This window comes from Arachis ipaensis, chromosome B5 (assembly GCF_059453495.1).
Source record: "Arachis ipaensis isolate K30076 ecotype BB chromosome B5, ASM5945349v1, whole genome shotgun sequence".
Taxonomy (NCBI): domain Eukaryota; kingdom Viridiplantae; phylum Streptophyta; class Magnoliopsida; order Fabales; family Fabaceae; genus Arachis; species Arachis ipaensis.
This window is the reverse complement of record NC_142440.1, coordinates 60874725-60901032: the sequence shown is the minus strand read 5'-3', so window position 1 is coordinate 60901032 and position 26308 is coordinate 60874725. Positions and strand designations below refer to the sequence as shown.

The 26308-nt window shown below is 33.5% G+C and overlaps 1 protein-coding gene across 4 annotated transcripts in view; it reads right to left on the bottom strand.

Moving 5' to 3' along the window:
* Nucleotides 1-26023, bottom strand: part of LOC107643621 (uncharacterized) — an 85076-nt gene extending 59053 nt beyond the window's left edge. Inside the window, exons 1-6 of one of the 4 annotated variants that reach the window (XM_088488938.1) lie at nucleotides 25468-25991; nucleotides 23705-25344; nucleotides 22061-22477; nucleotides 21597-21826; nucleotides 20684-20905; nucleotides 17026-17683 (exon numbers count right to left, since the gene is read on the bottom strand). In XM_088488938.1, coding sequence (XP_088345064.1) covers nucleotides 17669-17683; nucleotides 20684-20905; nucleotides 21597-21826; nucleotides 22061-22477; nucleotides 23705-25344; nucleotides 25468-25553 — 2610 coding nt within the window. In that variant the 5' untranslated portion in view covers nucleotides 25554-25991 and the 3' untranslated portion in view covers nucleotides 17026-17668. Of the gene's footprint in view, nucleotides 1-17025; nucleotides 17684-18025; nucleotides 18595-20486; nucleotides 20906-21596; nucleotides 21827-22060; nucleotides 22478-23704; nucleotides 25345-25467 lie in introns of those variants that run through there. The other 3 variants (XM_088488940.1, XM_088488939.1, XM_016347317.3) reach the window with 3 other exon arrangements.
* Nucleotides 26024-26308: the final 285 nt, after the last annotated feature.

Genomic DNA, 26308 nt, shown 5'->3' with positions numbered 1-26308 from the left:
AATTCCTCCATATCCTAATTCTGATGCATCTGTTTCTACAATTAATTTAGCCAATGGATCTAGTATACTTATACAAGGTATTTCCTTTATTGCGTTCTTTATCTTTATTATTATAGAAGTTATTTCTTTTGTCCATGGAGGATTTTTTCTTAATCTCTTATAAAGAGGTTCGCATGTGATCCTTATTCCAGGTAAGAATTCTGCTACATAATTTAAACATCCCAAAAATCTTTTTAGTTATTTTTTGTCAGTTATTTCATTTGGAAATTTATCTGCAAATTCAATGGCTCTTTTGATAGGTACTATAGTTCCTTGATAAATCTCATATCCTAAAAACCTTACTTTAGTTATAAAAATTTTTATTTTCTTTTCTGATAAAACTAATCCTTGCTCTTTTATAATATTCATAAATTTTTCTAGATGATATATATGCTGATTTATTCCTTTTGAGTATACTAATACGTCATCAAGATATACTATAGTAAATTCTATATGCGGGTAAAATATATTATTCATTATTTCTTGAAACTCACTAGGAGCATTTTTCTAATCCTTGGGACATTACATTTTATTCATGATGTCTAAAGGGTACTATAAAAGCTGTTTTATATCTATCTTCCTCTTTTACTGCAATTTGATAATATCCTGATTTCAAATAAACTTTTGAAAAGATATTTGCTTTATTTAATCTTTTAATTAAATCACTTTTATTTGGTAAGGGATACCTAATCCTTTTTAATACTTTGTTAAGAGGTTTATAATTGATAACTAATCTTGGAGCACTTCTTTCTATTTCAGATGCTTTCATCACATAGAAGCCTGTACAGCTCCAGAGTGATTTCGAAAGTCTTATTAGTCCCTTATCCAAATATTCTTGTATTTCTCTTTTACAATATTCTAGATGCTCTTTATTCATATGTATTGGTTTTGTCCTTGTTGGAATATCTTTTTCATTAAACCCATCTTCATATGGTAAAGATATCTCATGTAATTTTCTATGCTAAAAAGCTTTGGGGCTTAGGTTACATAATTCTTTCTTAATTTTTTCTTCAATCGCTTTTATTTTATTTTGTATTTCAAGAGTTTGTAATTGTTCTTCTATTCTTTTGTATATAACTTCTTAATTTAAATAGTTAATTGTCTTGTTTTTCTTTCTATAACATTAATTTGGATTGGTAGGTGTTGTAAGATTTTTTCTTGGTTTAAATAGTTAATTTGTTTTGTTTCTTTTTTCATAATATTAACTTGTGTAGATAAATGTTGTAACATATTGAGTTCATGTTGTTTTGGTTTAGTGAGAAATTCAAAATGAACAAGATGATTTGGAATATGTACATAAGTTATTCCGTCGATATCAACGTTAAAGGGATATAGTAATATAGTAAAAGGATTTCCTAATATGACTTGATGAGATATATTTCTTGCTAAAAAGAATGTAGTCGCAAAACATACTCAATTTTTACAAATTTTTGCTTTAGATAATTTATAGTCTATGGTCATTCTATCATTTTCTGCTTTTAGAACTTTTTCTGTAGTTTTTCATAATATTTTGTAGGTATTAACCCTTCTTGTATACAATTAACATCAGCTCCTGAATCTACCATAGCTATGAGATCAAAATTTTCTTCTCCTACAATTAAGGTTATCGTAGTGAACCACTTTTGGCTTACTAATAAAGTTAGTATATTTATGTAATTTTCTGGACCCATGTTAATATAATTCTCGGGGATTATTATGTTATTAGTCTCTCCTGTTTTACTAACATTATTTTGTAAAGTTTGTTCTTGGATTTTTATTATATTTTCTCCTTCTATTTTTAATAATCTATAGTCCATATTAATATTTTGTTGTTTTAATTTTAAAACTTATCTTTTTAACTTTTTTATTTCCTCTTTAAGAGAATTAAGAGAGACCTCTTCTTGTAGGTTTTTAAACCGATTATAGATTTCTTTTATTTCTATTGGTCTTATTTCCTGCTTATTTTCTTCTTTTTTAACTAGTTCCGCTAATTGATTTATGAATTCCTCTCTTAATGGGGTATCTTCTAACCTGTCAATTATTTTTATTAATGTAGAAGTTTGGTCTCTAGTCAAAATATTTACAATTTTTTCACAATTTCTACAGCTACATAATCCTATTCCTAAACAATTATTCTGCTCATCTTTTTCAATACTTTCTTCTGAGCTTTCTTCTTCTGACATAAGGTCTAATTGTTGTATAAAATAATCTTCAGTTTCAGAAGAGTCATCATCAATTGATTCTTCTTCTGATTCTGAATTGATTAATATAGCTGTCAAAGCATGTTTAATTTCTTTATTTTCTATTTTATTTATTTTATGTTCTGTTGTACATTTATTAGCATAATGTCCTTGTTTCTTACATTTCCAACATGTTACTTGCTTTTCTTATTAGAAGATTTAGGTTTTTAGGGGTTTTATAGAATTTTTTATAATGTTTTTGTTCATAATAAAGAGGTTTATCTATATTATATTTAGGTTTTCTATAGAATTTTTTCTTTTAATTTTATGTTGACCACTAGGTGCCTTTTTCAGAGTTATTCCATATTGATAACAAAATGTTCCAAGTTCTCTTTTTCCCATGATAGTGTCTTGTTTTATCTTTTGTTGTATCTTGGTGTTTGTGCATACTTCTATTCCTATTTGTACTATTATATTATGCAATTGTCCAAAGGTTAATGAGTTATAGGGAATCTGGGTCCCAAACTATGTTTGTAGTTTTTGTAATACTTTTTCAGAGAATAATTTTGGTAAAGCTGCTACGAATCTTTCTTTCCAGAAAAGTGCATGTGCATCATCTCTTATAATAACTTTTGACATAAAGACATTTTTATACCATCTAGACATGATTGGACATCTTAAATTCATTAATTGGGTTCCTATCCTATCTTTAAAAGTACTTGGGTCTCCTACAAAATTTTTAATAATGGTATATATTAATGTGGATATGGCATCGGGTGACTGATCTTCTTGTTTAATGCTGTTAATAATTAATTCTTTTTCTTGGATGCTGAGAAAATTATCCCACCAACCTTTTAATTGTCCTGTAAATCCTTGGGTTAACATAATTGCTGCTTCTTTATCGGAAGCTTTTCTCATCTTATAAGCAGTTGTAGCTATAGTCATATTACACATTTGATCTAAAATGTCTTGTTCACTTAATCCATCTATATTCTATTCTACTAAGTCTAATCCTATGAAACTGTTTTGTACTAATTGTGTTCTTTCTTCTAAACCTACATCTACTGGTGATGGTCTAGAATAATAATTTCTTGTTTTAGGATAATCCCTTCTATGAGATATTTTATTTATTTCTAATTCTTCTTCCTTTTTTAAGGTATTAATCGTCATTTTTTCCAGACTAATACTTCTAAGTTTTTTTTTTAATTCTTCAACTTTTGCTTCTACTTTAGATTTTAAACTAATGTTAACTAAATTTTGTAATTTATATATAGGTTTTTCTATACATTTTTCTACCTTAATTGTTTTTTCCATATTTTCCATTCTTCCTAATTGATTTTTCACTATGTCTAGCATGGTATTAGTAAAGTTTAATTGTTGATGTAATTTCTTAATATCCCTTTTTCTATGTTTTCTTCTGAATTGCTATCTTTATAGGGTGTTGCTTTAACTTCTAAATCTTTTTCAATTGGTATTTTAATAGTTTCTTTAGGAGGATATTCAGATTCTATTATTGATCCTGAACTAGTTTTCCATACAACAATTGATTTTGTTAAAGGACATAATTTCTTATTGTTTTCAGAATAAAAATTAGCATACCAGTCAAAGAAGTATAAATTAATTCTATTTTCTTTCATAAAATCATAAAATAGTTCTCTTAGTCTAATAACTTCATTTTTGAAATAATTAGTAAAATACCAATCCCTTAATGGTTTATTATAATCAACATTAAAATCTTATCTTATCCATTCTTTATCAATCTCAAATGGTTCTTCCTTGATAATTACTGATAATACTTATGATTCCATTGGATCGAATTCCGAAGGTGATTTATATACAGGAGTGGCTATATGAGGCCTTGTATTATTAATTCCTATAATATTATCCACATTTTCTATTGATGAATTATCTATAGAGTTCCTATGACTAATAGTTTTAACACTATCAGGAATTCTTAACGATTATTATTATTATTATTATTATTATTATTATTATTATTATTATTATTATTATTATTAAATACTATAGAGACTGCTAGATGGTTATTTTTACTTCTACTTAAATATTAAATAATAATAATAATTTATTATTATTATTATTATTATTATTATTATTATTATTATTATTATTATTATTATTATTATTATTATTATTATTATTATTATTAGGACAAATCACCCTAATAAATCAATGGCGTGTAAATCGAAACAGGACAGCTAGATTTATATAAAGTCCTCCATCCTATATAAATCGAATTTGGCTGGTTAGATTTACTTGGAAACATATGAATGTGTAAATCGATATTACCTGTTTCGATTTATGTGTAGGTAAAGCTCACCTAATAAATCTATTTAGGCTAATTCGATTTATATACAAAATGCCTTTGGGAGATTCACATACCATTTCTTGGTTTGGATAATTTTGGTAATATTTATATACATTTGGTTTATTTAAGTATTTTACCCCAAAATATACTAGAAAAATATATAATAAATAAGATAATTAAATTATTATATATGAGAATTTATTTTTATATGATCGTACAAGTTTTATTATTAATTAGAATCATTTTGAAATTCATTCAATAAAGATTAATTTGACCTAGCTCTTGAATTAATTAGGATTGTCAAAATGAGTCAAATTTATCGGACTAGCTCGTTTACTTGACTTAAATAGATGGATATTTAACTTTAAAATCAAACTCGTAAAAATGCAAGTCTAAACAACTTAGCCATAGTTATCAGAACTGGACTGGCCGGCCAGTTCGACCAGAAAACCAGTGAATCAATGTCCTATCTGGTTTGGTTCATTATTAAGACCAGACCTGCAATTGACTTGGTCAAAAGCGGTCAAATAGTTAAAAACCAGATGATTTTGTCACGAACCAGACTCAGTTTAGGCAGTTGATGACCCGCACTTCCTCCTTGACCCGTGTGCTCCACACGTAGACCAGTGGGGTGTGGATCACTGTAGGATCATCTATTTGAATCCCCTTCAAAAGTGGCATCTCTAAGGTTCGATCCTTGAACCTAAGAGTGAGTAAAAGATGGATATTTGACTATAAAATCAAACTCGTAAAAAATGTAAGTCTAAATGACTTTGCCATAGTTATCAGAACCGAATCAGATCGGACCGATTGGTTCAATTGAAAAAATAGTGAATTGATGTCCTATCCGGTTCGGTTCATTATTAAGATCGGACTTACAATTAACTCAATCAATGGTGGTCAAAAGTTGAAATCAGACAGTTTTGTTGCGAACCGGACTCGGTTTAGGCAGTTGACCCGCATTTCCTCCTTGATCGCACACTCCACACATAGATTAGTAGGGTGTGGATCACTGTAAAAGCATCTATTTGAATCCCCTTCAAAAAGTGACTTTTTAAGGTTCAATCCTTGAACCTGAGAGTGAGTAAAAGCCCCCATCTCACCGTGACAAGTGAATCTTCAATAAATGTAATGCTTATAATTTATATATACCATATTATTTTATATGTGCCACTAGTAGATTTTTTTATTATATTTGCTCATTATTTTATGTATTATATAAAAGTATCGGTTATATCATACAACAACAACAACAACAAAGCCTTGTCCCACTAAGTGGGGTCGGCTACATGAATCAAACGACGCCATTGTGCTCTGTCATGTATCATGTCTACAGAGAGACCGTTTACATGTAGATCTCGTTTTACCACCTCATGGATGGTCTTCTTAGGTCTTCCTCTGCCTTTCGTCCTTTGTCCATCTTCCATCTCATCCACCCTCTTGACTGGATGTTCTATCGGTCTTCTTCTCACATGTCCAAACCACCTGAGACGCGATTCAACCATCTTTTCTACAATGGGTGCTACTCCAACTCTCTCCCTTATATCTTCATTCCTTATTTTATCCAATCGCGTATGACCACTCATCCATCTCAACATCTTCATCTCTGCCACACTCAGCTTATGTTTGTGCTCCCCTTTAGCCGTCCAACACTCCGTACCATACAGCATAGCCGGTCTTATAGCGGTGCGATAGAATTTACCTTTAAGTTTTAAAGGCACTTTTTTGTCGCATATAAAACCAGATGCACTCTGCCATTTTGACCAACCTGCTTGGATCCTATGATTTACATCCTATTCAATCTCTCCATTATCCTGTATGATGCACCCAAGATACTTAAAACTTTTAACTTTTTGTAAGATATTTTCTCCAATCTTCACCTCTATATTGGGGTTTTCCCTTCTCAGACTGAACTTACATTCCATATATTCCGTTTTGCTACGGTTTATGCGCAGACCATACACTTCTAGAGCTTCTCTCCATAACTCCAACTTCTTATTTAGGTCTTCCCTTGACTCTCCCATAAGGACGATATCATCGGCAAAAAGCATGCACCATGGCACAGGCTCTTGGATGTGCTCTGTGAGTACTTCCAAAACTAATGTGAAAAGGTATGGATTTAAGGATGATCCCTGGTGTAATCCTATACCAATAGGGAATTCCTCTGTCACACTATCTTGAGTCTTCACACTAGTTGTGGCCCCATCATACATGTCTTTAATTGCCCGAATATATGTGATCCTTACTCTCCTCTTTTCTAAAACCTTCCATAAGACCTCCCTTGGTACCCTATCATACGCTTTTTCTAAATCAATAAACACCATATGTAGATCCATTTTATTACTACGATACCTCTCCATCATCCTTCTTAATAGGTATATCGCTTCAGTGGTAGATCTGCCTGACATAAATCCAAATTGGTTCTCTGTTACTTGTGTCTCTTTTCTCAACCTCTGTTCTATCACCCTTTCCCATAACTTCATAGTATGACTCATAAGCTTAATCCCTCTATAGTTTCGGCAACTTTGTATATCCCCTTTATTCTTGTAGATAGGTACCAAGGTGCTCTTTCTCCACTCATCAGGCATCTTCTTTGACCTTAAAATCTCATTAAAAAGCTTGGTTAACCAGTTGATGCCTTTTTCTCCAAGACCCTTCCAAACCTCAATCGGGATATTATCAGGTCCTATTGCCCTGCCATTTTTTATCTACTTTAGAGCCTCTTTTACCTCGAAGTCTCGAATCCTTCGATAGTAATCAAAGTTTTGGTCTTCTTCCCTTGTGCATAATAGACCAAGGCTCGGAAGAGTCTTCTGTCCCTCATTAAATAACTCGTAGAAGTAGTTCTTCCACCTTTCATTAATCTTCTCCTCTTGAGCCAGCACCTCTCCATCCTTATCCTTTATGTACTTAACCTGATCCAAATCTCTCGTTCTTCTTTCCCGGCTCTTTGCGATTCTATATATACCTTTTTCTCCTTCTTTCCTGCCCAAAGACTGGTAGAGACTCTCATATGCTCTTGTTCTTGCTTCACTTACAGCCACTTTTGTCTCTTTCTTAGCCGCCTTATATTTTTCCAAGTTATCTGCATTGCGACATAAAGACCACTCTTTAAAGCATTCCCTTTTTATCTTTATCTTTTCTTGTATACTCGCATTCCACCACCAGGACTCCTTGTCTCTTGGTCCTATTCCTTTAGATTCACTAAAACTTTCTTTTGCTGTTCTTCTAATAACTTCTGCCATCTCCCTCCACATCTCTTCTGCGCTTCCATTCCCATTCCACTTTACCTCTTCTCCTACCCGTCTTAGGAAGCTTCTTTGTTCCTCACCTTTCATCCGCCACCACCTCGTCCTTGGGTTCTTCGTATGATGTCTTTTCCTCAACTTCTGCTCAACGCAAAAATCCATGACGAGCACCCTATGTTGTGTTGTCAAACTCTCTCCCGGGATAATTTTACAGTTAATGCAAAATTTCTGGTCGACTCTCCTCAACAAGAAGAAGTCGATTTGAGAGCTTGTCATGCCACTCTTATAGGTTATAAGATGTTCGTCTCTCTTTTTAAAACATGTATTTGCGATGAGAAGATCAAAAGTTGAGGAAAAGTCCAAAATAGTTTTACCCTCGGCATTGATCACCCCGAAACCATGGCTTCCGTGAATACTCCCATATTCAGTCACTTCTCTCCCAACATGGCCATTTAAATCTCCTCCTAAGAAAATCTTATCTCCCAAAGGTATGCCTTGAACCAAACTCTCTAGATCCTCCCAAAACCTTATCTTGTGTTGTTCGTCCGAACCCACTTGCGGTGCAGAGGCGCTAATCACATGGAAAGAACCTCCCTCCACCACAAGTTTGACAGAGATGATCCGATCTCCTACCCTCTTGACATCCACTACGTCCTTCTTCCACTGCTTATCCACAATTATTCCAACCCCATTCCTATTCTTCACCTTTCCTGTATACCAAAGTTTGAAACCAGAAGTATCCAACTCTCTAGCCTTTGCACCAACCCATTTCGTTTCTTGTAGGCATATAATGTTAATCTTCCTCCTTGTCATGGTGTCCACCACCTCCATGGACTTTCCTGTTAGAGTGCCTATGTTCCATGTCCCAAATCTCAACCTTCTGTCGCTTTGACCTTTACCTTTTACTTTGTGAACTAGCTTATTTACCCTCGTCTGTTCACGAAAACGTGAGAACCCTTGCTCATTTAACACTACATCCGGACACCGATGCAGCGGCTCTTGCTTTGACACCGCACTCGAGCCATACGGCGTATTGCTTCCGGGCAACGACCTAGCTTTAGCGCAATAATGTCTTTGATTCATGTCATGGGGGTTCGGCTATATTTTTATGTTGGTTGCCGAAGACCTAACACAACCCTCCTTCTTTATCCGGGCTTGGGACCGGCTATGTACCGCAAGTGTAACATAGGCGGAGTTTATCGGTTATATCATAATTTACATATAATTTAATTAAATCAAATTTAAATAATATAAAATGTTATTATCATTTAATTTTTACTTTTAATATTTAAATTTTGATTTTATTATAATTTTATATATTTATTAAATTATTACCGGGTTAAACAGTTCAACCAATAACCTACCAGTTGAACCACACTAACCTAGTGATTCAGTAATTTGATCGGGTTAATTGCTAGTTCGATTATGATAACTATAGTCTTAGCTTGATCAACAAAAAAACAATAACGAATTAAGATTTTTCATGTTTATTAAAAAAAATTTTATCTATCTTATAATTTTTTAATTATTTTTTTAAAAAAATCAAAATGAAAATTTAAAAACAAAAAAAATTAGTAACTCAAAAATAAAACAAGTTATATTAATTTAAAAAACGTATAATTTCAAAATTAAAAACGCACGAATAAGCGCCCTTTCCATTACTTCAAATAAAAATTTCTGTATAAACCATTATTCTGAAAATTGAATCAGACCGGTCGATTCAACCGAAAAACGGTCATCTAGCCATTTTGGTTAAAGCACAAAACCGTTTGGCAAAAACTGGTAAAAAACTGGTTGAACCGGCAGTTAACTGGTGAACCGTTTGAACCGAACGATTTTTTCCCTATTTTTTTATTTTTAAAAAATGAAAATATATATATATATCCCCTCACTCACACATAAGTCCACGGAACCCAGCCCCCTCTCTCTACACACCACGGAACCCTAGCCCCTTTTTCTTTCTTTCTCCCAGCCAACAGCAGCAGGAGGCCAGGAGCCACTGCCCAGTGCCCAACGCCTAGCGCCGTCTTCGCCGACAAACTCGTCTTCTCAGCTAGCGTCCAGCCTCGTCGTCGCCGATCCTCTTCTCCTGGATCTCATCTCCTCGCGTCGCTAGGTCTCATCGCCGAACGGGTGGACGGTGCTGTCACCGTCGGGCGGAACTGACCGTGGTGGCATCAGGAATCATCGCTTGTGGAAGCTCAACCCCGCAGCCCCGTCGCCTGTGGAAGCTTGGCGCCGTCGCAGGATCTTGACATCGTCTCCTCTGTTCCAGTGCGCTCTCTGTGTTCACCGTGCCTCCGTCACCGTCTCCTCATTCTTGTGATTACAGGTTCTAAAATTTCTGATTTCATATTTTAGTTACTTTTGGTGTCTTCGTTACAATGTTCATCACCTTTGTGATGTTATGTTATATCTTATCTTCTGTGATTAGGAATCATTTAGTTTGGTTAATTACTTAATTTTGTTCATGATTTTTGTTAGCTGGATTTTGAATTTTGTTTGCTGTGACTTGGAACCATTTTATTTGCTGTGATATTGAACATTTTCCTCTGTTAGATACTTTGGTAGTTATAATTATGCCAAGCTAGAATGATCAGAGGGAGATAATGATCAACATTCCAATTTGAGGTAAAAGTTTTCCATTTTGTATCTATGTCAAATTTGGTGACCTTGCCCTGGATCTATGAAGCCATTAGTCCTGATTTATTCTTTGTATTGTTCTGTGTTCTTGCTTTGAATGATTATCTCTACTCACTGCTGTTGTACTGTGCTGTGCTGAAAAAAATTAAGACTGAAATTGTCCTCAAAGCCTGAATTTTGATAATCCTTGTTAATCTTTGGAAAAGTTTGATGTTGCTACTGTGTAATTTTTTATTGTGTTTTAATTGTTCATGTTGTGACTCTGCTCTGTTTTATTGTGTTATCCTAGTAAATGTTTGCACGAAAGGTGCAACAAAGAACAGAAAGCTTCACATATTTTTCATTTGCTTGCAGTATAATTTCAAAGATAGCTCTGTGAAATTGGTGTATGTACCCCAGCCACATCCTCAGGCAATTGCTTCTTTGTCTTGGAAAACAATTGTCAAAGTGGCATGTGGGACAAATCACACAGGTGCTTGTTTTTTCCATTCTTGTTCTCAATTATTTAATCTTTTCTTTCATCTACTCATTATTTCTTTTTGAATATTTAGTGGCGGTGGATAAGAATGGCTTTGTCTACTTGTGAGTAATTCTTTACTTACTTAGTTCAGTATCTTAGCTCTGTAAAATAAGTTATAACTTAAGATTATCTATTTGTGCAGCTGGGGATTTGGTGGTTATGGAAGGTTTGTGCATAATTTTCATATTGGTTGTCAATATTCTGTAAAATACAAAGAAATCACAACAATCAGATGATTCAATTCAAATTGGTTTTATTTATTTATTTGGCTGGTTCTGTGAATTCTGCGTGTACTGCAGGTATGCTTGACACAAATTCAATTCCCTTCCTTGTCTTGTATATATATACACTCAAAGATATTTCTAAAGTCTAAACAAATTTATTGCATAAAGAACTTGATCTTTGCATAAAAATACTTGAGATTTCTGTATTTTAGAGTCTAAGTAGTGAGAGCGTGAAAGGAAAGGGGATCTTGACCAGTATGAACGCTTGGATGGGGATAGAAATATAACCAGCAAACTTCTTGCAGTTAAGGTGATTGTCATATTACTAATAGTAAACTATACTTTTTTTTTCATAAATACTATTATCACTTCTCATTAGTAACACTTATCATGTTTCATGGCAATATACTAGGACAGCAGAGAGGGAAGCAAGTTTGATTCTACCAATGTCCATAATGCAGAAGACAATTGATTATCTACTTTTTCTGCTAGATCAGCCCTATGTTGAAAGGTTTCTTAGTGCATATAAATTCTTGTGGAATAGGATGAGAGCAATTAGAATGGACCTGAAAATGCAGCACATTTTCTATCAAGGGGCTATTCTATGCTTGAACAGATGGTACTTTTTTATTTTTAACAAAAGTATAATAAAACCTGATTTTTCTCTTATTGAAGTGGAAATAATATCTATTTTTTTTACAAATTCCTTATATGATATATTGATTAAGACTCAATACAAATATATATTGTGGCTACTTATAGACACAGTAGTTTCATATTTATTTGTTGGTAAAATAATTTTCTAAAGGTTCCGATGCCTTTTATAAAAATTCTGCATATGCTTGGTTATATTTGTAAGAACAATATCTAGTGATGGTTAAAAGTTTAAAACTCATGAGGCTATTGATTTTTGTGGTTTCAGATCCAATTACACATCATTGCAATGCATGAATTATGTGAATACACAAAGGAGAAGGATTTTCTGCGAGCTTTGATGCTCACTTCAATATTGAACATATGAACATAACTTCGGTTGAATTGTTTCAGATGTATGATGATCACGGAAACAAAGGAATACTTGTGCCTACCAAAAAAGAGTTTCGAGGCTATTATGCTCTCCTTAAATTGGATAAGCATCCTGGTTATAAAGTAAGTTATCCTTGTTGTGCTCTTATCTTTAATGTTTCATTGGCAATAGAAAAACCTAAGAAAATAAGTAAGTTATCCTAGGTTGAACCTGTAGAGCTATTCCTTAATCTCGCTAAGATTACTCTAGAGACAAGGCATACTCCAGAAGTTCGATTTGCATGCGATGTAGCAAGGTCTATAATTTCAAATGGAAATTAAATTAGCTACTTTTTTTTTACCCTACTTATCTTGATTATTATTAGGGGTATAGTGATTTCATTTGATTTTGACTTTAGCTTGATTATTGGGTCTTTATTGATTAATCAATCAATTAATTAATTAATTCAAGACAATTAATTTTGTTTTATTCTTGATTTTCTCTGTTCTTGCTATAGTTTGTTGTTCTTTACTGCTATTTATTTGTTGTTCTTGGCTTCTTGCTATTGTTTGTTTGTTTTTGGTTTTCTATTCTTAATTTGTTGTTCTTCGTTGTTGCTAACTTTTTATTTGTTAATTTTGAATTTGTTGTTCTTCACTGTTGGCTACTTTTACTGTTTTTTTTAATTTGTTTGTTTTTTATTTTAATTTATTGTCTTGTTCTTGATTTTAGTTTTTTTATCTTCATTGTTGTTGTGATAGCTACTATTTTTTGCGTTTAATTTATTATTATTATATTTTTTATTTTGATTAACTGATGTGCTATTGTTTACCGATGTTATTTTTCTGTGATATTTTGCAATTTGATCCTAGTATAAATGACAATATTGGTGAAACTGAAGGTGAAATTAAGAGGAGTAGATTCCCAAACTTGACATGGGGGTTGATTAAGAGGAGACACTTGAGTTGGAATGCTCAAGTGCTTAGTTAATTTGGAAGTTGTTGGCTAATTCTGTATTTACTAACGCTAGACCTTCCCAAGGAAGAGGACTAGGATTTGCGAATAAGAGTTAGCTCAATCACTTGACCTTTCTTTATTTAGTAAGGGTTAACTAAGTATAAACAACAACCTCTTTATACTACGCTTGAGAAGATTCCAACAAGGATAGAACTTCCAATTAATCATTCCTCCAGTCAAGACTTTTTTTAGAATATTAATAATCATTCTTAGTTTTTATTGCTTTAATTTACAATTATTTAATTGCTCATTATCTAAACTCAAACTCTCTTAAAAACTCCTGATTAATAAAATAGCACCCTTTCCTGCAACTCGTTGGGAGACGACCTGGGACTCATACTCCCAGTATTTTTATTTCTAAATATTGTGACAACTTTTTTAAATTGACAAGGCGGATCTTAGCTGGTTAAGAACTATATTCACAACGTATTCCCTATATTGATTTATTAATTAGCCGACTTCTACCCTCTCGTTAGCAACATACACTCAGGCAAATGAAACGAATTTACTATAGAAACCAAAAATATGATTTGAAAGAGTAAAGAGAAAATTGCCATCATAACTTTTTAAGAATGTGCAATTTTACATGTATAACTGTATAATATATACTACAAGCAAGAAACAAATAAGCATGGTTCTGAAAATCAAACAGGACTGGCCAATTCAACTGGGTCAACCAGAAATTGGTCTCTTAGCCAATTCGATTGAAACAAAGAAATGTCTAATAAAAAACTGGTGAAAGAACTGGTCGAACAGATAGTTAACCGATAAATTGATTGAACCGATCAATTTTTTATAAAGATTTCTAATTTTTGAATTACTAAAAAAAATAGAAAGCAATAAAACACCCTCCCCCAATTTCTCTCCCACAATTCACAAAAATAAAACAGAACAAAGTAAAATAAAAAAGAAATCCTACCTTGCTAATCCTCACCACTATTGCCGGCGGTGACATCCAGTGGTTGCCATCGTCGCCTCTCGAAGGTTTGCTCGTCCCTCGTCTCCTGGATCCTCTTCTCCTCAACATCGCCAGAAGATCTGCTCAGAGCGGTTGGTGTTGCAGTCTTTGTCAAGCCACTATCTTCGAACCCATCTCTCTGTGTCTGAGCTCACTTCCTTGCCTCCCTATTTTCGTCGGCCATGAATGACTGCTTGATTCTCTTCAAGAGTATCCTCTCTCTTCGGGAATTTTTGACTGGACCCTCGCCATAAAAGCTCTACTCAAGTTCTCGCTGTCGCAAACTGATCCTCTCTCTCTCTCTCTCTCTCTCTCTCTCTCTCTCTCTCTAAAGTACGAACATCCCTTTCTGCCGCCGTAAAAAATTACATGGTTTGACTATGTTATTCTCTCTCTTTCTTGAGTTCTTCAATAGTTCAATTTAATTTTATTCTTATTTTGTTAATTATAACAATTCTGAATTACTATATTTTTTATTCTAAATTCTAATTATTGGACAGAAAAGATTTTGGTTGCTATAATTGTCAAAAATAGTGATAATTTCTATTTGATTAACTGTTGATTAGTTTCATTGCATGACAAAATAAAATTTGATTTTTTTTGTTATTTTTGTTTTATTAATTTTGAAATAATATTTATGATGGTACATGATACTTTGTTAAATTTTTTGGAATGATTTTTTTCGAGTAAATACCCATAGTCGTCCCTGAGATTCACGCAATTACCCATAGTAATCCCTAAGATCCCGATTTTCCTATTGTAGTCCTCCAGATAGAGCTTCGAGTACTCAAACTAGACTCTGGCCATATTTCAAGTGATGACTCATCACCGGAGCACTGACGTTGCCTCGGATTGCCACGTGGGACGGGTCTAAAACGTCGTCGTTTTGGATTTGGCACCCTTGAAAGCCAAAAACGATATCGTATAGTTGTTATTTAGTATGAAAAATAGTTTTCTCCCCCAATACAAACACTTCACTTCACTCGTCTCTTCTTCTTCCACCCTCTGACTTCTTCTTCATCTCCCCATCAATGGCGTAGCCGTAGGGTTGTATTTGCTGGGTTTAGGAAAATTTGAGAGAAGAAGTCATCCGACCAGAAGTTGTTATTGTTCTTCCCTTCTTTCACCATAAACACGAGGTTCTGACGTTGTGATCGGACTCAAGGTAACCTTCCTTTTTTTACTTTGCATTTTCAATACAATGTTGGTTGATGATATGCAAGTTGTTAGTGTAGTTGAGGTTCTGGAGTTTTGGTGTCATTGTAGTGTCTAGGATTTGAATCTTGGCTGGGGTTTGTGGGGTTGCTGTAATACCCGAATGAAACAGGGATAAAACAGGGAGATGTATGGAGGATTGAAAAAGTATGTTTTCTTGTGGTGATTATTTTTCTTTTTTTAATGCATCAGTAGGCTTTCAAATTCTCCCTGTATATTGTAAAAAATTTAAAATTTCTTGCAGATGGAAGAGAAGTTGGACATCATATTTCATCATGGGGGTGACTTCAAAAAAAATGCAGAAGGGATTATGGTATATTCTTCGGACAACAAGGCCTGTTTAGGTGATCTAGACACTAATACTCTAGATGTCTTCTACATACGGAACTACCATAAGGAGCTTGGGTACAATGACATAAAACAGTGCTGGTGGCATGTTCCTGGAAAAGGTTTGGATAATAGGTTGAGAAATGTAAACAGTGACAAAGAGATAAGAGAGATGGTAAATTGTGCTAGGACAAATGAGGGATTGATTGATGTATATTTCGAGCATGGAGTGTCAGTGCTGGAGGTATTAGAGGGAGATAACACAGTTGTGTACTTAGATGACGATGGTGGAGAGGGGTGTAATGCAAGTACAGATATTGATGTGAGTTTCCCACTAAATCAGGCTCATGCACTCATAGTTGCTCCTATCCCAAAGGTTGTACCCAATAGTTCTTGCAAATCCGGTCCCAAAAAATAAAATATCCCCACGGCAATCACAACCATCACACTCCAAAACTGCTAATCCTTCCAAGACAGCCAACCCTCTTGGTATGCGAAATCGTGATCGTTCATTCCTTGGTAACGGCGTCAAAAACTTTATATGCACGTTCATAATCTTAATTCTTTGTCACAACTTTGTACAACTAACCAGCAAGTGCACTGGGTCGTCCAAGTAATAAACCTTACATGAGTAAGGGTCGATCCCACGGAGATTGTCGGCTTGAAGCAAGATATGGTCACCTTGTAAATCTCAGTCAGGCAGATTCAAATGGTTATAGAGTTTTAATAATTAAAACATAAATAAAACGTAAAATAAAGATAGAGATACTTATGTAATTCATTGGTGAGAATTTCAGATAAGCGTATAGAGGTGCTTAGTTCCTTCTGAAACTCTGCTTTCCTACTGTCTTCATCCAATCCTTCATACTCCTTTCCATGGCAAGCTTTGTGTAGGGCATCACCGTTGTCAATGGCTACATCCCGTCCTCTCAGTGAAAATAGTCCAAAATGCGCTGTCACCACACAGCTAATCATCTGTCGGTTCTCGATCATACTGGAATAGGATTCAGTAATCCTTTTGCGTCTGTCACTACGCCCAGCACTCGCGAGTTTGAAGCTCGTCACAGCCATCCCTTCCCAGATCCTACTCGGAATACCACAGACAATGTTTAGACTTTTCGGATCTCAAGAATGGCCACCAATAGTTCTAGCCTATACCACGAAGACTCTGATCTCAAGATCAAGAGGCTAAGAGATACACATTCAAGCTTGTTTGCATGTAGAACGGAAGTGTTTATCAGGCACGCGTTCATAAGTGAGAATGGGGATGAGCGTCACATAATCATCACATTCATCATGTTCTTATGTGCGAATGAATATCTTAGAGAAGAAATAGGCTTGAGTTGAATAGAAAAACAATAGTACTTTGCATTAATTCATGAGGAACAGCAGAGCTCCATACCTTAATCTATGGTGTGTAGAAACTCTACCGTTGAAAATACATAAGTGATGAAAGTCCAGGCATGGCCGAATGGCCAGCCTCCCCAAATGGCATATGAATTCAAAAACAGGGAAAAAGACCCTTAGTACAATAGTAAAAAGTTCTATTTATGCTAAACTAGTTACTAGGGTTTACAGAAATGAGTAAATGATGCAGAAATCCACTTCCGGGCCTACTTGGTGTGTGCTTGGGCTGAGCATTGAAGCTTTCACGTGTAGAGGTCTTCCTTGGAGTTAAACACCAGTTTGTAACCTGTTTCTGGCGTTTAACTCTGCTTTGTAACCTGTTTCTGGCGTTTAACTCCAGAATAGGGCAGAGAGCTGGCGTTGAACGCCAGTTTGCGTCATCTAAACTTGGGCAAAGTATGGACTATTATATATTTCTGGAAAGCTCTAGATGTCTACTTTTCAACGCAATTGAGAGCGCACCATTTGGACTCCTATAGCTCCAAAAAATCCACTTTGAGTGCAGGGAGGTTAGAATCCAACAGCATCTGCAGTCCTTCTTCAACCTCTGAATCAGATTTTTGCTCAAGTCCCTCAATTTCAGCCAGAAAATACCTGAAATCACAGAAAAACACACAAACTCATAGTAAAGTCAAAAATTGTGATTTTTAATTAAAAACTAATAAAAATATAATAAAAACTAACTAAATCATACTAAAAACTATGTAAAAATAATGCCAAAAAGTGTATAAATTATCCGCACATCACCTCTCAAGAATACTAACCCCCCAAAGCCCACCAAGCCCACCAAGCTCACCAAGCCCACCAAAATCAGCCAGCCCACGAAGCCCAGTCAAAGCACTAAATCAGATAAGAGTAACAAGCAGAAACTGTCCAAGAGACCAAGTATTTCCAGGAGACCCTGTACACAGTCTGCTGCTAGAGGATTTAGGAGTAAAGTGTTTAACAATGAGGTTCCCTTTGATGTATCTTCTGACTCCTCTGACAGTGAAGAGGATAGCATGTTTAAGCTAGGCCCAAATGAGGGTAGTTCCTCTTATTCTGAGGCTACAGGGAATGATCCTAAAACTGGGAGTAGGATTAAGAGAAACATGGCACATGGCACATGCAGCAGTGGGTAAGAGAAATATTAATCCACTAGGTAAAGGAAAGGAGAAGATATTGCATGAACAATGGAGTTTATCTTAACAACAATTTCATAGTTAACAATAATTTTCATTCCATCAAGAAGCAGATTTTTACATCTGTTGCTAACAAGGAACCCAAAACCACCAACTTATTCATCATTTACAATACAGAATCACCAACAACACTGTCAATACAAACACAGCTAACACTAACAACTGGGTAATCACTTTTTGCATCTGGACATCCTCCTCCAACCTTCGAAGCCTCCAATCAAAGTTGATCTTCACTTCATCACCACACGATTCTGACTTTTCAACTTGTTCCTCATTCACAGAATCTGCCCACACAAAAAGTCCGCACAATCTCTTCCCACTTGTCTGTAACCAAGACAGGATCAAAGTTTAGAGAAAAACAACACAAGAATAGTCAGGGAAGGAGAATCATAACAACACAAGTAATTATTCTAACCTACATTATAATTGGGGCAGCCATAGAAGGGTTTATTCAGATTCGAATCTGTACCAGACCATCTGAGAACTGGCCTACAGCCACAGCCGCACCATTCTGGCGGAGCCGATCTTTTGCTCTTCATTTGCGTTCTAGTCCGGTTCCAGCTAGATGGGGAACAAACAGAGCTTCCACCTGTAGTGCTACCTCCACCCATCATCGACATGAGTAGCAGCCCCAGATGGAAGTGCATGAACAGGAAGAAGTGAATGAAAGAAGAAGAAGAAGAGATGAACAAGACGAAGAGGGGAAGTGTCTGAGAATTTGGGGATTTAGGGTTACATATAATAGGAGGGACCAATCTGGGTAAAAATTGGAACTTAGCCAGCTCAGCTAGCCGTTGAGAGCCCTCCAGCGTGGCAATCCAAGGCCACGTCAGCGCTGCGGTGATGAGTCATCACCTGAAATATGGCCAGGGACTAGTTTGAGTACTCGAAGCTCTATCTGGAGGACTACAATAGGGAAATCAGGATCTTAGGAATGACTATAGGTAATTGCGTGAATCTTAGGGACGACTATGGGCAGGGACGGTTCTAAGTGCAATGGTGTGGGGGCAAGCGCCCCCACTACAATTTGGAACTTTTTTTAGTAGTATATGATAATAATATTTATTTGCCCCATTAGATTATTAAATTTGACCCCACAATAATTTTTTACTCAACTTTTGGTACTTAATCGTCAATTTAAAATTTTTATATCAGATATTCGTTAGAATGATCAATTCTCAGATTTAAACGAAATTAGTGTTCTTTTTTAAAAATCAACTCAAAAGAATATTATTTATCTTATTTTCAAATTAGCTTTAATTTTTACGTAGCAACTATATTAATTGAAAGAATTTTTTTAACTATGAATATCAATAAGAGTCGGCTTCTACTTGTGTTGGAAAGTAAATTTTTAAATAATTGTATAGTAATATATAAGGAAAGAGAGAAATTTTGATGGTAGTGTTAAGAGAAAAGTCACTTAATTTTTAAAAATATAAAACCTAAAAGATAGAATTTTAAATTATATATTATTATTTAAATTACTATTTTAGTGTTTTAATTTGTATATTAGATATTTTGAAGACTAATCATATTTTATAATAACAAAATATAATCATAACAATAATCATGCTATATGTACATAAAAAATAATTATTTGTATAAAATATATATTAAAATATAAAATACACATTGAAAATAAATTAAACAATACATATATTTGTACATAGATATATAGTGGTTAATAGATAATTTAATATTTAATTTTTTATATATACGTATTATTATTATTATTATAAAAATTATTATCATGTTATATAAATTTTGCCCCCACTACCAAAATTTTCTGGATCCGTCACTGACTATGGGTATTTACTCGATTTTGTTCATAAGAACTTCTAAAGAATTTGAATGTATATTTTTTTATGGCTGAGGTTTTATTTTGCAGTATATAATTTGTATTACTTAAATGATTTGTGATGAATGTCTTTATTTAATTGAAAACTTATTTGTTAATGTTATTTTTTTGGTAGTAAAATATTGTGTTTGTTTATTTTGACCTTTTTTTAATTATAAATTTGATGTTTAAAGTTATTTGTGAATTTTTAATGATAAATTAGATAATTTATTATATAAAATTATCAAATTTTAAATGTTATTAATTTAAAATAATTAAATTTAAATATTAAAATTAAATATTAAATTTTTAATCATTTTATTTTCTATTTAATTAAACAGATTAAATTACTAAAACACTAAATCAGTCACTCCACCAATTCATTGATATCCATATCTATATATATCTTTATATCTTTATTATTATACATATACAATGGAACAAAATGAGTTCAATGTATGCAGATGCTCCTAGATGGTAGTTTAGGTATATAATTAATTTTCTGTGTTAAATTAAAGTATCTCTATAGTTCTGACTTCTGATTCAACATGGAAAAAGCGAGAAAGAAGGTTCAACCTGAACGTTCTTCCTGCTCAAGAATCTGATGCGGTGCAACTTTTCGTTACACCATAGAACCTGTTCCTTCCTTAATTTTGACATGCTTAGGACCCTTGAAATTAATCTCAACCCAACTTGGGCAACCAATTGCTCATGATCAAGTTCGTCTTCGTGGTGCTTTTGGAACTTCCTTACTATGCAGTTCCCACTCCTCACCAAGTCCTTCAGCCATTTCTCCTTCTGCATACATACAAACCAAGATTCTAAATTTGTAATTTATTATGAGCATCTATTCTTTTGATGAATTTTCTTTTTTATTTTATATTAAAAATTAATCAAACTAATAATAGATAACAAAAAATAAATAACATTATTTTTTACAAAAGGTGAGAAATGTGTACATGTATTTAATATTTTCTTTAACAAGACTATGATAACTTAATCTTTTTCTTAAAAAAATTACAAATCCACAATCACTTATTTTTATTTACAAAAAATAAAAATACTATAATAAAAATCTATTCTTATGTGAAAAAAGAAATTATATAGACTAATGATACAATTAAACAAAATACAATTGTATGGACAAAGTTTAGTTTTTTAAAATTCTAAATTTTTAAAATTTTTTAAAATAAATAAAATAAATATTTTATTTACGTATATGTGGAATTTGAATGGTATTTACGAATTTAAATTTTATTATTTATCTTGTTTAATTACTGTGCAAATGTGATAAGTATACAGTCACCAAAAAAAATGTGATAAGTATACACGTATTTTTATTATATTATAAACGAGACAAGTGACTATCTTTTTAATGTATCTTAAGTGCACCCAAAAATAAAAAAATGTATAATAAGAGTACTGATATGACCTGAAATTGAAGCGTCTCATGTATAATCCTTTTTCATCTTTGCATATAGTTGCATACCTTATGTAGTTGAGCTCTCATATCGTCTATAAGACCTGAAGTTGAAGGATCTTTGAGTTCAGCTGCAATTTGCTGAGAAAGTTTAAAGATCACGTTCCCATAATCCTTATCTGCTCCGGCAAATTCCCAGTACACCCTCATGCATTCTTTTATGATATCTGCCAACCTTCCACTTGTAATTGGAACCTCTTCTTCTACTTTACTCATATTCCTATCCTTCAAGCTATCGTCTACCGAAAAGAAAAGGGAAAAAAAATCTCAGATGAGGCAGCAATTTGTTGCACAAATACAAATACGCATACTTGGGTGGAGCTAAGTTATATGCATGCAAAAAATTAATTCATTTTCAATGTGTACTTTTTATTTGAACATGTATTCAATATGAGTTACTGATATTTTTCGTACACATAACATTGTTAAATATAAGATGACTAGAAACTAAATATTTGATTTTGATACTTCACCTTTGATTGCTGGAACTTGGAGAAGGTTGCGAATGACGCAGCGGTTCTTGACATAGTTATGAATCCTCGGCCCTTGAAACGGCTCATTCTCTATGAACCTTTGCAAGAGAACTTGGAAAAGTTGAAACTCACCAGCAACAAGGTTATACCTATGACCATGACTATGATGTTCTTGTTGCAACTCTTGTGCCTTCTTGTGTTGCCAACAAAGGATTTCCCATGAGAGACAAACTTGCCCAACATAGACCAATTCAAGATCTCTATGAAGTTCATGAACAAGTTTCAAAATTGGATCATTTGTGTTCTTTGATCCTTTTCTTGGCCATAGATTATGTGAAATCACGGGCTTTGCACCTTGGGTTATGGATTTTGGTATTGAAATTAATTTAAGAGGGTCTTTGTTAAGTTGAATTAGACCTACAATAATTGTAAGCAAAGTAGGTGAGTTAATAATAATAAAACAAATGGATAGCAAAACCCAACAATAAAAGATATTAGCTTGATTATTATTATTATTGCTAAATAAACAAGTTTTCTTTTGCTTAGAGTACAATACTAGAAACCAATCCGGGTCAAATCTCAAAAAACATTATTTCAAGGTTCCTTCATCTTTATTGAATGCTTTATATTCTAAAAACTAGTTGAAATAAATCCCAATATCCCTGATACTTTAACGTCTTTAATGTATAAAGTAGACCTATCTGTTCAATTATATGAAGCAGACTTGTCACAATCTATTCAATTATTGCTGAGAAATAAACTAGAAATGAATAGCTTTATGTGTACATAATTAAACAAGATATGACCGGTGTAAAACAAGGGCCCACCATTAAACCATTGTACTTAACAATTATTTGAAAAGAGCCACTTAGATAAAGATGTCAAAAACGTCTTTTTTTTTAGATATTTTTTAAAAATTAAAATGTAATACATATAATCAATTAAATTATATTATTTTTATTAAAATTAGATCAGATAAATTAGTTTAACAAAAAAAATAATAAATTAAATTTTAAATCGGTATAAATTAATATTTTTTATAAAAAAATTACTATAATATCCCTATTATATATATATTAATTTTGAAAACTTTAAATTCTAACTCTATAACGACAGAGAAGAAAATGACTAAAATTTAGGATTTTTAAAATTAATATATAATAAGAGTATTTTAGTCATTTTATGTAATAGGAATATTGTAGTCATTTTTTATAAAAAATAATATTAATTTAGACCGATTCAAAATTTGATTTACTATTTTTCAGTCAAATTAAATTGTCTGACCTAATTTTGACAAAAATAACACAATTTAAGTGATTATATATATTAAATTTTAATTATTAAAAAATATATTTAAAAAAAGACGTTTTATGCGTTTTTATGGAACATCCCCATATTTGAAAGTAAAAGAAAAAGTGTGGCATAAATTCATCAAGAAAAAAGGCGTTATACAATATTATGAAATTACCAGGAAAAAAAAAATGAACTTCAATATGCTACTTTTGATTATGCAGATGGGATGAGAGTATGGTAAAGCAAGATGCTGAAAACTTTCAAAAGAACAACGTTGAAATTGTTCAAAAATTCAAAATGCTCTAACAACACCAATTTTAACAATGATATGAAAATTAATTTGGTTCTTACCTAATGCATGCATGGTCTGGTAATTCAAGATATCCAGTTTCTTCATCTTCTCTGCATAGCTTTTGTAAACTCTCTCAATTTCATCTACTTGTTCATTGTATTCAACCTTCTCTTCGACTTCCAATTGCTCAAGATCTACATCAAACCCCATTTTCGGTTTCGGAGACTCCGTTAGCTCTTCTTTCTCGCTTTCCTCCTTCTCTCCCTCTTCTTTCTCGTCTTCATCTTTGTCCTCGCCCTCCTCCTCCTCTGGAATTGTGGCTAGTCCTCCTTGCCTTGCATTTTTCAACTCCAGCTTCAATTGCTCCACCAAATCATCATGCTCCCATTCCAAATCATCCTCGTTAGTATCAAAATTGGAATCCGGTTCATTCGATTGAAGATTCTTTTCGCACTTAGCTTCACTTTTCTTCATGTCGTTGCTCCACCCTTTCTCTTCATGTGTGTTCAAGGACTTCGAATCGTTCTTAACCTGTTCCATTTCTATGAACCCATCATCATCATCATCGGATGAAGATTGTTTCGCATCCTCACCTTCGATTCGATTCTCTTGCATCATCAACTTCATAATCTTAGTCTCAAACCTTTCATCAATGCTCTTACCAACAAGAAAATCATAAGTTAACGAATCACTGTCAACTTTGTTGTCGACGTTGCCCCAGATTAAGCCACTTGAGCTAGATGACTCTGACTCCAAATCGGATACCAATGAGTTTTCATTGAAAAGGAAGTCATCATTATCTTCGTCGGACAAATCAGTTTCAACAAATGGGTGGCTCTCGAACCAAAATGGAACACTAGTACTAGGATTAGGAGGAGCAGTAGTACTAGAACCCTGTTCTTGAACAGAGTCCTTTGTTTCTCCTTGAGCTACAGAGTCCTCTGCTTGTGAATCAAGAGCTGAAAATTGTTTGGCAGTGTCGGTACATGAATTATGAGAAATGGTTGTTGAAACATATGGACCCATGTAAAATTCTCTAAAGCTGAAGCTCATGGCTGTGGGCTCTTCTATGAACCCACTAATTGTGTCTTTTCCGCACATGTACTCACACTTCCTCGTGTTTGTTGTGAAATTAGTCTCCACAGTTTCCTCTTCTTTTTCTTCTTCTCTCTTCATGGTGTTAATACCGTTCTCCATGTAAACAGATTCCTCTGGTTTGCTTTCATCAATTTTCTCCCCACCTTCAAGAACACTAGAATTGCTCTCGATTAACCCCAACAACTCTGTGTCATCTTCATCTAGTTTACATTTACGAGGATCCCAGTCCATTTCCATGAACACAAATCCCTCTTCTTCAGCAACATTCTTCTCAGCATCTTCATGAACAGAAGAGTTACTCTCCATGAAATCAGATCCATCTTCTTCACCTTCTATTCCACTTTCCGCATGGTCTTTATTAGTATCACATTCAACCTTCTTCAAAACAGAGCTCTCTGTTTCTCCGTCACTTTTTCCATTATCTTCCATGAAAGCAGAGCTCTCTGTTTCTATTTCAGTTTGTCTTTCTTCACCAACTTCTAGAAAATTTTCCCTCCAAAAGAAGAAAGTAGCAAGTTTTTCTGAGATCCCATTGGCCTCAGAATCTGCATCAGGTGGTTGAACGTTAACCTCATTCTTTGCATCACCAAGCTGAAGAAACCTGAAATCACAAAAAGGAAAAAAAAAAAAGATAAAAAGCATTATTCATATTGAATGTAATCACAAACACTAACCAAAAAACAAAAATTTGAGAAAGAAAGAAACAATAGTCAACAGAACAAACCTTAATATGTATCTAAGTATGAGCCCAGAGAAATAAACCACAACAGTGGATATGAAACCCCACAAAGAACGAAAAGCCCAGAACATGTTGCCATAAACAAAATCATTCACAAAGCTTATATTGATGGAACCATCGACGTGGGTTTTAAGCACAAGAAGATTCTTGGCACCCACAAGTTACAATGGACCTTTTTGGGAGGAAAGGCGTTGTTTTTAATGCTCAAGAAAGAAAACTCCAAGGCAATTAAGACTTGTGATTACTACTATTATCATTATTTATTGACATGGGAAATTATGGAATGTGAGAGATTCATTGTGTGTAGAAGAAATAGAAATCAGTGGGAGGAAGATGATGTTATAAAGTGAGACGTGTGCTTGATATTTTGGTTTTGAACCACTGAGAAAGAACGATGGAAGGAGAGAGCGAGATTCTGGGAGAAGATTGTGCACATTTGTCCAAAGCCAACGTGTTTTGTTTCGAACACACTTTTCGTATTTTAAAAAAGTTTTTAGACAAATTCCAAAGCAAACTTCCATTTCAATTTCATTTTGGGTGTATAAAATATCACATTAATATTAATATTTATATGACTATATATTATAATAATAATTTAAAACTAAATACGAAATTTGTCACTCAAAAACTTAATTTTAATTTAATTCAATTTAAATTTAATATTATTATTAATTATTCTATCAAAATAATTTTTCATCATTTAAAAAATTATACAACAATTTTTTAGGTAAAGTGACACGTTGTATGATGATGTGATAAGTTAATGTCACGTGCCAGAAGATGATTGGTTGATGTGTCAAGTCAATAACATCTAATACGCCACGTG